At 38.6% G+C, this 12,134-nt stretch overlaps 1 protein-coding gene across 3 annotated transcripts in view; it reads right to left on the reverse strand.

Annotated features, from left to right (window-relative positions):
- Positions 1-1,174: 1,174 nt before the first annotated feature.
- TOLLIP (toll interacting protein) overlaps positions 1,175-12,134 on the reverse strand; it is a 52,436-nt gene continuing 41,476 nt past the window's right edge. For all 3 annotated transcript variants that reach the window (XM_089520935.1, XM_089520934.1, XM_089520936.1), the window contains one exon: positions 1,175-4,778. In XM_089520935.1, the coding sequence (XP_089377061.1) occupies positions 4,564-4,778 (215 nt within the window). In that variant the 3' untranslated portion in view covers positions 1,175-4,563. The remainder of the gene's footprint in view (positions 4,779-12,134) is intronic.

The following is a 12,134-nucleotide window of genomic DNA, read 5'->3' on the forward strand; positions in this document are numbered from 1 at the left end:
AACGCTTTTTGTGGGTCTGCCTTTGGAAACTATTCTGCAGGTCCAAAATGCTGTAGCCAGGCTGCTGACTAGGACATTACAGGGCGCATATAACTTTCTTGTTGAAATAGCTTCACCAACTACCTGATGGTTTTCAGACAGAAATCAAAGAGCTGGCTATGACCTTTAAAGGTCTAAATGTCTTGGTTCCAGACTACATGAAAGACCATCTCTCCCTATTTGAGACTGGCAGGATTTTAAGATCTTCACAGAAAGGCTTCTGTCATTCCCATCCCATCGCCCACAGGCACATTTGGTAAAGAAACAGGCAAGAGCACACAGGTTAGGTTCGCCCCCTCATTGCTCTCTTTCTGTTGCTAGTCAAAGGACTTTTGATTTAAGATAGGTTGTTGACTCTCAATTAATGGGACAGAAGGGGTTTTAATGGTATATAGTATGCTTTTTTTAAAAAAAAATTAAATGTGTCTTAAACTGTTTTTACTTGTGCTCTTCATAAAATTGTTGTGTTTTAAAAAAAACAAAAGAAAAACCTTCTGTGCTAACAGTGTTTAGCTATATTTTGTTTTAATTGGTGGGAAGCAACCTAGGTGTTTCCTGTGCTGGGAAGAACAGCAGGATATAAAGAAATGAAATACATACATACATACACACTCATGAGACAGTGGATGGCCAATGCAGTGAAACTTTCTAGCATAGACAAATGGTGGCTTTACAGGTTATATAAATTTAATGTAATCATTATTAGATAGAAGAAATAAAATAAATTTGTAGTTCTTAGCAGGACCTTGTACAAAGGCCTGATATTGGCCTTTGAAGCAGTCCTATGAAGCAGATCAGCATTATTCCTGCTGTATTAATTGGCAAGACTGCAGGAAAGGGTATGCAACTGTGATCAAGAATGGATTCAAACCCAGTCTGTTTCAAGTGCAACAGAACAGCCGGTGGCTCTCACATGACACACCTTATCCTTCTAATAAGCCAACCTTTCATTAAGAGTAAGCAGATTGAAAAGAGCCCTTTGTAGCTGAGGAAAGTCTTTTTGTATTTAAGTACAAACTACTAATGCTGCACTAAAATTGTCTACATTTTACTAACTGCAAATTTATTATTCATTTTTAGACTCTGGAATTACCATGTTGAAAGTATGTTCACCATAACAGACCACAGTTCATCATTATTTGGTATACATTTATTAAATTAGAATGAGAAAGAAAGAACTTACAATGCAAGAGACAAACATACAGACCTCAATACAGTAAAAAAAAACAATGTCTTCAGAATTATTACAGCAAAACATCCTCTATACAGTATTACAGGTCAGCCAAGACAAGCAATTATATCAGTAAAGGGAACACTTGGAACCATCAGCACACACTCAAATGGCAGTAAAGAAGGTAGCAAGCATCTAGCTAGACAAAAATATTCCTGCACTTTACAATTCACAGGCTCTTGGCAGGTTTGAAATTAATACCAACACCAGCACAAACCTCAGCTGAACTGTGGAGGGAGGCAGTAAGGGATGTACAAAGCTGAAGATGACATTTTGTTAAACGGAGCATATGAAAAAACAGTATTAAGAGTTGTGCACTGCACAACATTTACTTTAACTGACAGGTGTCTAGCGCGTTTTCTGTTCTGCGCATCAGAAATATGTGCCCCAGTGTTATTCACAATTAACTGGATGCAAGTGTTTTTGAAATTCATAGGGATAACTTCCAAAACTGTTTGCAGGTTCAGGCTTCATCTGGGCAGCTATCAAGACATGCATACAACTAGTCATGCTTGCAATTACCCCTTTTCCTTTTTAATGACAAATACACAGTAGTCATTAAAATTGAATACTAATTTAATATCGATAGTGCATTGCTATTATGACAGAAAAATATTAATAGTGAAATAATATTAACAGTGAAATATTTTATTATAGTAGCTACTAGTAATCTATGAAAGCTCTTTCAATTTTAAAATATAAAAATGAAGAACTACTATTTATACGCCTGGGGTCTTCTACAAGCTCGGTATTGTTGGGACCTTCAGGAAATGGAATTTAGTTTGAATTTTCCTGTTTCTAGGTCTATCTTACATGAAAGGGCATCCTCAATGGTTTTCGGTTGGATCCAACTTAACCTCCTGTTAATGTAAAGGCTACTTGAGCTTTCCACACAATACATGCTTTGGAAAGTTGAAGGTCCAGTCAGAATAGAGAGGCAGATTACACTAGGGGCTACTTCAGTTTTTAAAAAAATCACCTGCTGTGATTTCCACTACTGGGAGTATTTTGAGCCAAACATTGCTTGGGGTTACTGCTGCCAGGGGAATAAACTCCAGATATCACTAATCATGTTTATAATTGAGCTCCAAAAGCATCACATGTACAATTAAATGCCATCCCTAAGCTATAAGAAAGCCTTTAAAATCATGTCTGATGGTTACTTCAGAATAAACTCAAATATCTAGAAATGTGTGCACAGTAATGCAGCTCACTGTATTCCAGCAAAATGGTCCATCTTTTTCTAAATAATCAATTGCCATTTTCACTGAACACTTCTGAGCAACATTACGTTTAAAGATCTAACGTTCACATATATCACAGGAATTAACTGTGCTATGATGCTACTTACAAAGGTCTAATATTCATTAACATGCCAATCTGGAAGTACTGCAAGGTATGAAAAAGAATCCAAAATAATCTAATTTTCTGATGGACAAAGATTGGTTCTGGAACAGCTGTAGGGAATATATAGCCCTCCAGATGGTTTTGGATTGCAACTCAGAATAGCTCTAGCCAGCACAGCCAATGGTGAGATATCATGGGAATCACATTCCAACAGTAAGCTGAGTGCCATGTGCTCACCATCTGTGTTCTAGAGTATACTCTAAAAAAATACATTGCTATGTATTGTTATCTATGAATTTTAAAAGAAACAGGAGAGGAGAGGGGAGAGGAAAAACTAGCACTTGCAGGTCTGCTAACCCAAGTAGGACAGTTATATTTTAAGTAACAAATGGTAGAAGGAAAACACATACTTTTTGGTACAGTATTTAAAAATTATTTTCCTACCTATACTTTAATTATTAAAAAAATAAATATTTTAACTATAGCTGGCTATGCCAGGAATATTTATGAGGATATGATAAAAGTAATTTTAGTGGACTAAATTTTTTAGTGGAGTACTTTTTAAAATGCTTCAGAGAAAGGAGCAAAAATAAATGAAGATGAAAAAACATGAGCGCTTCCTTTCAAAATAATAAAATTCACAGCCAATTTGAAAGCCTATACTGTGTTCAAACACCTGAGGAAGGACAAAGTACGGCTAACAATTATACAAGATATTTAAAATGTTTTAAAATGATCAAAATGCCAAACTGCACATAGTAAGAAAAATGTGCATATTAAAGTGCATTACTTTACTTTTTAAAAAACAAAGAAAAACAAACTGATTAAACAAATATAAAATGTATTATGTTCCAAAGTTCTACAGATCTAACAATACACAATGAATATGTACAATGCTTATCTTCTTATCTATTGGGATTGTATTTAAGTTTGGTTTGTCTCATTTGGAACAATGGATTGTTTTGTAAGGTTCAGCTCTGATGGAAAGAAGTCACTGGGCATGCAATGAATTACAGTGTATATTCTACTAAAAAATTGAAAATCGTGCCTAAAAAAAAAAAATGAAGCCAATTTCTTCTCAAAACATTATTTTATGATGACTGATAACCATGAAGCATGATTATTAAATCAAGATGTCAAGTTTTTCAGTATGTCATACCTCTGTTTTCACTTTTTTAAACAGCTCACCTATATAGAAGCAAGACCAATACAGGTAAACAAAAGAGCACAACAAGCTACAATTTTGTCTCTCAAGAGTATGCTGCTCTATCCTGAGAAATAAGTGACTGTAGATTTCAGAAGCAGAACAACATCTCAGACAAGAACCACTATCTCATCATCAAAAGAACCAAACAAATATATTGCATTCATGCCCAATTAATAAAGATGATAAAAAGAAACTTTCTCTAGAATGATTGCAAGAATTAGAAAAACACCAGTTTGTCTACCTTAGGAAGTTTTATGAACTGCTGCACTGTCCAAAGTTTACTAAAAAAAAGGTACTGTGGAATAACTCCTTGTGTCTCACAGAAAGGGGCAGAAATTACTTCTCTTAAAAACACTCTATGGAACAGCAGTCACCCATCATCCCACTACCTACATCCTCCCCTTTATCTGCAAAATGCATAGTGCTGAAAACTAGATGTATATGCTTGTGTGTTTCCCAGAAACACAAAAAATGGGGAGCAGCAAAGAAACCCCAACTCCGCCTCTCACAGAAATGCAGCCATACATGGCAGAACTAATATTTCATAAAAAGGGCTGAGGTTTTCATAAATCATATGTAAAAACAGATGTGCAAGTGTCCCAACAACCACCATCACCATCAAAGAAAAAAAACAAACTCTTCAGATACTTTCTCAGGAAGTTCTTCCTCTAGCTAAATCCCTGGCTTGGCAAAATCAAAAGTAAAGATAACAGTGAACATGGGGAATGTGCAGAAGGATCTAGGATTCTTCTGCAATTTGAAGCAAGGAATTGATAGCAGCATCCTTGTTCCCTCTCTGGGCTTCTAGTACTGAACGGATTACTTCTCTGTCCATGTTGGGGAACATGTCCTGGATAGATTTTAGATCCTCTTCATTACAGACATGCTGAGGGTTGACTGCGGGAGGCGGAATTGTCACAGGGACCATACCTGGGTTACAAACAGCAGGCATTCCTGGGGGAAAAAAAGACAGATAGTTGAAGAAGACTGACAAGTCTTGAGGTCTAGCACATCAAAACTAATAATTAGTATAAAGTATTGGTCAGAAGCTTCCAGTTGAGAATGTAACTGTGTTGTAGGTGTAAAAGCAAAGATACATAAGAATTGGTTTAATCAAATTCTACAATTGGTCTTGATGGTCTTTTGGAAGAGCAGGGTAATATCCAACTGAGTCCACATACAGAATAAAAGACCCACGGCAGATAAGGTTTCTCCCTCTGCTGTACTTCCACTCCACACATACCACATATGCCTCTGAGGTTTTGAGAACCCTTCAGAGCTGTCTGGGATATATGGGAAATCACACTGTGAGAGCATGAAGTCCACAAATTCAACACTGAATGGTATTTACAAGGCTGTAAAACTCCAAGTATCTAAAAGAAAATGGCTACTATGGCCAACAATCTGAAATACTTCTTCTGAAGTATTTCAGAAATACTTCAGAAGTATTTCAGAAATTCAGAAGTACTGAAATACTTCAGAAATAATCTACCATGTAGCCTCCTAAACAATTAAGAGTTGCACCTATACCTGTGTTTTTCATAGCCTTCAAAGTATGTGTGTAATCAAAGCAGATAGCCTAGATTAAAGGCTGGATCATGATATCAATGATATAGGAGAAATATGGCAAGCAATGTGTGTAACTAGTTTAGGAAACCAAGGTTGTCTGGCTGCACTCACACCTCACATACCTTTCTATCTTAAAGTACACTGGACCTATATGATAGAACAAAGGAAGTTTGTTTAGAAATGATAATAAATAAAAGTGTAAGAGCTATGGATCCAACTTCTCATGATGATTAACTTGATACTTCCCCGAGAACTGAAGTCATGTGAGAATCTGGCCCTATGATCAGCCTCCTATTTTACTAGAGTAAAAGGATGAAAAGGGAATTTATTGCTGCTCTGGACTCCTGAATCCCTGGGAATAAATAATGGTGTCTAAGGAAGGAACCAGAGCATTGAAAAGGAAGTGGAGAGAAAGAGCAGGTTTCTCAGCAATTATTTTTCTGAAGCAAATGTAAAATGCCCATTTGTAAGTAGCAAATATTCTCATTTCATCCTGAGAGATGTAGCAGATAATTTAGAATACATTATCAAGAAGAAATCAACAGACTCACTTAATAGCCACAGTTTTCACGGCTCAAATGTTATGAAGTATATCAATTAAGCCAAAAGTATTAATGCCTTCACAAATTTACCCAATTACTATTGCTGGTAAAAGGCATTAGTAAAAGGCCAAAATTAAAACAAGTATATTCTGAGCTGAAATGGCATCTATGCTGCTTTTAATTTGCTTTAATTTAATGCAGAGCAGGGGCTTTTAACTTTAGGTCTATGGATGTGCTTTATTATTTTTTTCGTTAAAAACTTTTAGGTTAAAAATTAAGTTTTTTAAACTGTTCATTCAAATTTTCATTCAATACTTGTCTATGTAAAGGAAATCCACTTAATCTGATAAAATACGTTGCAAAAATTTGTCTCTGTGTATCTATGTGAATTTTTTTCTAGGGAAAGGGTCTATAGTTTGCATCAGATTCGCAAAGGGGTGCTTCACACTCACACACACACAACAAATAAGACTGAGAATTGAGATATACCTTTACAAATACATAGGGGAAATGTATGATCATCGTAATGACTGGGGGAGGCTAAAGAACTCATCGAGAATATTAGTTTAGAGAAACTTGTAATGGCAGAAGATGTTTGAATATAATATTCTAACTGATAACATACATGGCAATCCAATCAGCCACAAAGCCAAAAGTAAATTCTGTAGAACATTCTGCAAAACCTAAGTTGCATGATGCTAGATTTGCTTTCCTCCACTTGGTACCTTTCAGATGTCTTGGACTGCAACTTCCATTGGCGGGTTCCAGACGGGCAGGGGAAGACGTCTTAGAGGTGTATTCTGCTGAATACGAAGCCTCCAGACCGCCCGCCCCGGGGGCGTGGCTCAGGTGTATGGGGCTTCCACACTGGGGGTAGTGAAGACGCCTCACCTGGGGCCGTTTCTGACCCGCAGTTTCCATACCGTCGCCTCGGAGGACGCTGCAAAGAGAGAGGCAGCTTCTGCACGGGCAGCCAAAAACGGGGCTTTTTTTTTCTTTTGCCGGCTGGCGGATGCGCAGCTGCGGCGCTCAGCACCGGCAGCAGAAAGCCTATGTGCACATTTAAAGCGCCCAGGCCCCTTTAAACTTTTTCTCTCGCCCTGCCCAAGAACAATGGTGGTCTCCTGCCAGCTGGTGATCAGCTGGTGTTGGCATACTTGTCCGCTTCCACGTTGGTAGTGTCACCAGCATCATGGATGCCTCCTCTCCTTTGGTCCCCACGCTCTTGCTGAATCTGCAATGCACAGCCACAGCTGTTGCCGCTGCCACCGCTGTCCCCCTGCCATCCCCCATCACCTCCCTTGTACATATGTAAATAATTAAAGTTTTAGGGGTTTTTTATTGTTAGGTGAAAATGGCACAAGAATGTGTGTAGGGGTTCACTTTAAATTCCAAACTTTCCCCAATTCTAGCAGCGCATGCGTACATGTTGCTCTAGGGTTAGGGTTAGGGTTAGGGTTACGAGCATTAAAATAGAGTGCAGCTGTGCTGCAGCTTCCACATCTGCATGGCATCTGACGCTCTAATTAGAGCCTCGGTGCAAACTGCGCATGTTCCAGGACCCCGACTCATTATGCAACGCAGCAGACACGGAGCTTTTAAATGGGCAACTTAAATTAGTGGCGTAACAATTCTGGCGTACCGGTGCAGCAGCTTATAGACGGAGCTGCGCAGCTGCGCAGCATATAGAAAGAAGCGGGGAAAAGCAGCACCTTTTTAATGCTGCTTCTTCCCGCTTGGGGCGTGCGGGCGGCGTGTTCATGGCGGCATTCAGGTAAGGGCCGTCTGAAGGCTATACCTTCATGACATCATGAACACACCCCTTTTTGCCCGTCTGTAACCCGCCATTAGCTCCTGCAGTCAATTTAACATATTACAATAGACAAAGGAAGTTGTGAGCCAAAAAAATCTGAAGCGTGCCAGGTTGAGGAGAGCTGCTATGGACAGTTGTGTACTTCTACACAGAAGGAGCAGAACTGGGATTACAGAATTTTACAAGCAACCTTCTGGAGTACAATCAGAACATGAAGAGTACTTTGATCGGATGTAGCACATTTTCTTTTAGAAAACTTGGCCCAGGGATTTACAGAGTATTAAAAGTGCTAAAATTAACATTTCAGCATTTTTTGTTGGGCCACCTTAAAAAAAATGTTCACATTTGTTCTGTGTCTCATGTGTGAGGGAAACAGCTAGAAATAATCTGAAATATTAATATTGCCAGTTAAGAAAAACAGTTATTAAAATGTCATTTTCATCATGGTAGTCACTTGAGTTATTCACCAAATAGTCTCCCTGAATCAAAACAGGTAAGTACTAGTATTGAATAATCAATGCTTGTACACAGATTGTTGGTGGCCTGTTTTTTCCTCCTGTTTACAAAGAATGTACTTTAAATTTTAGAAAGCAGACTTGGTTTCCAATGCAATAGCACGGCTGCAGCCAAAAATCAAAACAAAACAAAACATTCAAGCATAAGCAATGGCACTCAATGAAACATACATATAAAATAGCAGTGTGTTTTATAGCCAGTGAACCCTATTTATGGACAAGCAGTGCAAAAGGGGTACAAAATAAACTCATTCACGTGGTACAGAAAATATTACTGAATTTAAAAACAATATTCAAGCACAGTCAAGTGCCTTCCCAGTCCTACACCTTTTTGCCCTGCAATTCCCTAAGTGAAACCATGCTATGAATATTTTATCTGTACAATATCTTCTAATGCCACAAACAGGAAAAGAAAAGCTAACTTTCATTACCATCTCAGTATCTCATCTGAATGCTACTGATTTTTTTTCCCTTTAGATTTTCTTCTGCCAAGACCATGCTATGCTAGAGATTAAAAACATTACATAGCAAGATAAAAATTCTAAGTATCATATTATTTCATCATCTTCTCTCCTCATCCAAAATACTGGACACTGGATATTTTACTCAACGAGCACTTTCTCAAGGCACTTGACTGGGCATTTTGTACTGCAGTTAACAGTGAGGATGTCACAATACTCACTTTCTGATGGTGAGTCCAATAATGTGTTGTACTACAATCAACACTGGAACATTACAAAGGAGAATAAGGAAACGCAGCACAAGTAATTTCCATTCCTCTCTCCTCATTTTTACCATAACATGATACATGGAGCTTGCAAAACACATTGCTGCAGTAATCAGAGGGCTATGAAGCTGATGATAACTACTTTATTTTCTGGCATATAAGACTACTTTTTAACCAAGGAAAATCTTCTCAAAAGTCGGGGGTTGTCTTATATGCTGGGTGTCGTCTTAAAGGGTGGGTGCAGAAACTTCCGAACCGAACTGGAGAATCTGCGGTCGCCGTATATGGTGGGGTAAGCTCAAAAACGGCCACAGCCACATTCCCACTGCATGCAACAACCGTATGAAAGCAGCAAGGGTGGCACTGTACAAGTACAGTAGAAGAAAATCCACTCACCAGGATTTGTGGGAAAAAGTGACTTAACGCGGTCCTAATGACAAGGTGAGGGGGTGCCTCACCAGGAAGGTGTAAGTGAAGGGAGGAGCAAGCTGCAAGCGTCTGGGACGCCTGAGGTCTGGACAAAAGAGCAGTGTTTGTACTACCGGCTCTGATAGTCTTGGAGACAGGGAGGGCTGAGCAGGCAGGGAGAGCTGACCAATCCAAGCAGGCTTTGTATACAACAAGTTTTCCTGCTACGTACCTGCATGTCATAAGTATTTGAATTAAAATTACCATATTGAAATCAAATCTGATGTTTTTTAAATTTTTATTTGATGTGCGTTGGAAGAGAGGTAGTCTTATACGGTGAGTATATCCCAAACTCTATATTTTAACTGGAAAAGTTGGGGGTTGTCGTATATGCCCATTTGTCTTATACACCGGAAAATATGGTACTAGGGAAACTAACAAGTTCCATGTTACCACAGCAGCCCTGAGAAGAGTAACAAACATGTAGCTGTTTTAAAAAAGAAGCACATTAGCAGGCATATGCACCACTGATATAATATAAACTTTTAATGAAGTGTGTTCACCAGTTAGGTGCAGTTTGCATTCCAGTTCAAGCACTGGGTACCTATCAAAAGCTTCACATTTGCAAATAAACTGAAAGGTGATAACAAGAAGATACTGTGAGTAATTTGTTTCTGGGTCTAGGAATTAGGTAAACAGCCTGTTCCAAGTAGGTCAGCACTTCCCTTGACAAAGCAGATACATACTCTGGCAATATTCTTCAATTCAAAGTTGTCACTGGAGAGCCAGGTGATTTCAATAATGACAAGGTGGTTATGGCTGTGCATGACTTGCCTGACAGCTATGATAATTCTAGCCACATGTAGCCTTTCACCTCATTTCTGGAACTATATGGAGATTTGGTTGCCACCCTGCTGTCATTTATTTGGGTAACACGTTTATTTGGGCAAGCTTCCAGGAAATAGGTGTCAAGTTTGTTCCATCGTATATTATTATCTTACAATGAGCATTTGAGCAATGCTTGTATTATAATGTGTTTTATGGAAGTTGTTAACTACCCTGGGCTCTTGGTGAGAACCCCAAACCAAAAAGATCTTTCTGGTTTATGGGATGGGGGGTGAGCAAATTAGTAATGCCTACAAACTTAACATGATCAAAAGCTAAGAGGCAAGTAGATGACATAAAATCCAAGTGACAAACAAATCAACAAAATGGTTTGTTGATATGTTCCCAAAACCCATGTCACACACAATTTTCTCCTTACTAAAAATATTCAACAACCAATCATTAGATTGTTCTGTGCTACAAGCACCTTACTCAGCACAATTTCCCCCCATAAACCAAGAAAAATGGTTGCAAGTGGAAACAGTATAAGCTTATACAGTGGACCCTTGTTTTCCGCTGGGGTTTGGTTCCTGGAACCCCCCATGAATAACAAAATCCATGTACGCTCAAGTCCCATTAAATACAATAGCATAGCAAAATAGTGTCCCTTATTTAAAATGGGAAAATCAAGGTTTGATACTTGAAATTTATACTTTTATAAAAATATTTTCAAGCCGTGGATGCTTGAATCCGTGGATAAAAAATCCGTGGATAAGGAAGGCCAACTGTATGGCAAAGGTCACATTCACACTTTTAATTATGATTAGTGATATAAGATATAAGCCCATGACTTGTTGTGCTGCTTGACAACTCTGGCAATATCATGCTTGTTTTTGGAAATGCTTTTCTGTACTGAACACACAAGTCCCCTCAGAAGCAACACAACAAGGGACCAGCCCCTAAAATGTGCACAGAAATATAATGAAAATGCCAGAGGAAAACAGGTATAATTTGGCACTGTAGTGCTTTTGGCATGATGAGATTAGACATGAATATATATCTAGCAAGGTTCTACTGGTAATGCAGGATTTGTTCAATGATAAAATTCTTTTTCAGTGATATGACAATGAACATTCAAACACCACCTCCCCTTTCAAAGAATGACAGTGAAATAGAAGTATCTAATACCACATATTTCAAAAATTATTTGAACTGTGTATCCTCAAGAAAGGCAGGTATCTTTCTTGTGAAGAAGCTGTTCTGCCATCACCATCCTTTTGTACAGGTTTATGTATAGGCCACAACCCCTTTAATCACCCTAAAAACATAAAGGTAGGTCAAATTCACATCACAAGAGCTAAATATCTTCTAACCTCAGTTGATTCCACACCTTTTACTAAAACGAGTTATTTTATCATACAAAATATATGAGTTAAATCAATCAAATGATGAAATGTTAAATGAGTATGAAAGGAACTCTAAATGCTAGCAGAAAGGATGCATAAGCTAATACAGCGCGCCCACGTCATACACAGGCGCGCTTTACGCAGCTTGAGCATACACACTCAAGCCGCGGGCCAGCGCATCCCATTCAATTGAATGGGTGCATGCGCCCGTTGTGCCCCGTGCGCCGCCGTGCACGAGCCCCATTGTTTACAATGGGGCTTGAGCATAGGCGGAATTCGCCTTACGCAGAGGGATCCGGAACGGATCCCCGCATAAGGCGAGGGCCCACTGTACTATTGTTTATGGTATAGTGGTGAGAACTAGGTATATTATTGTCAGGAACACTGAGGGAAAAGACTGGAAGAATTATTCATATACATTTAATGGGTAAACAAATATTCTGTAATATTTGTGGGTGTGAGATCATTTCTTCGATGAATTGTCATAAGGTTTTTCTTTTTAAAA

This window comes from Sceloporus occidentalis, unplaced genomic scaffold (genome assembly GCF_023333645.1).
Source record: "Sceloporus occidentalis isolate IW3139 unplaced genomic scaffold, rSceOcc1.0.p SCAF_4, whole genome shotgun sequence".
Taxonomy (NCBI): Eukaryota; Metazoa; Chordata; class Lepidosauria; order Squamata; family Phrynosomatidae; genus Sceloporus; species Sceloporus occidentalis.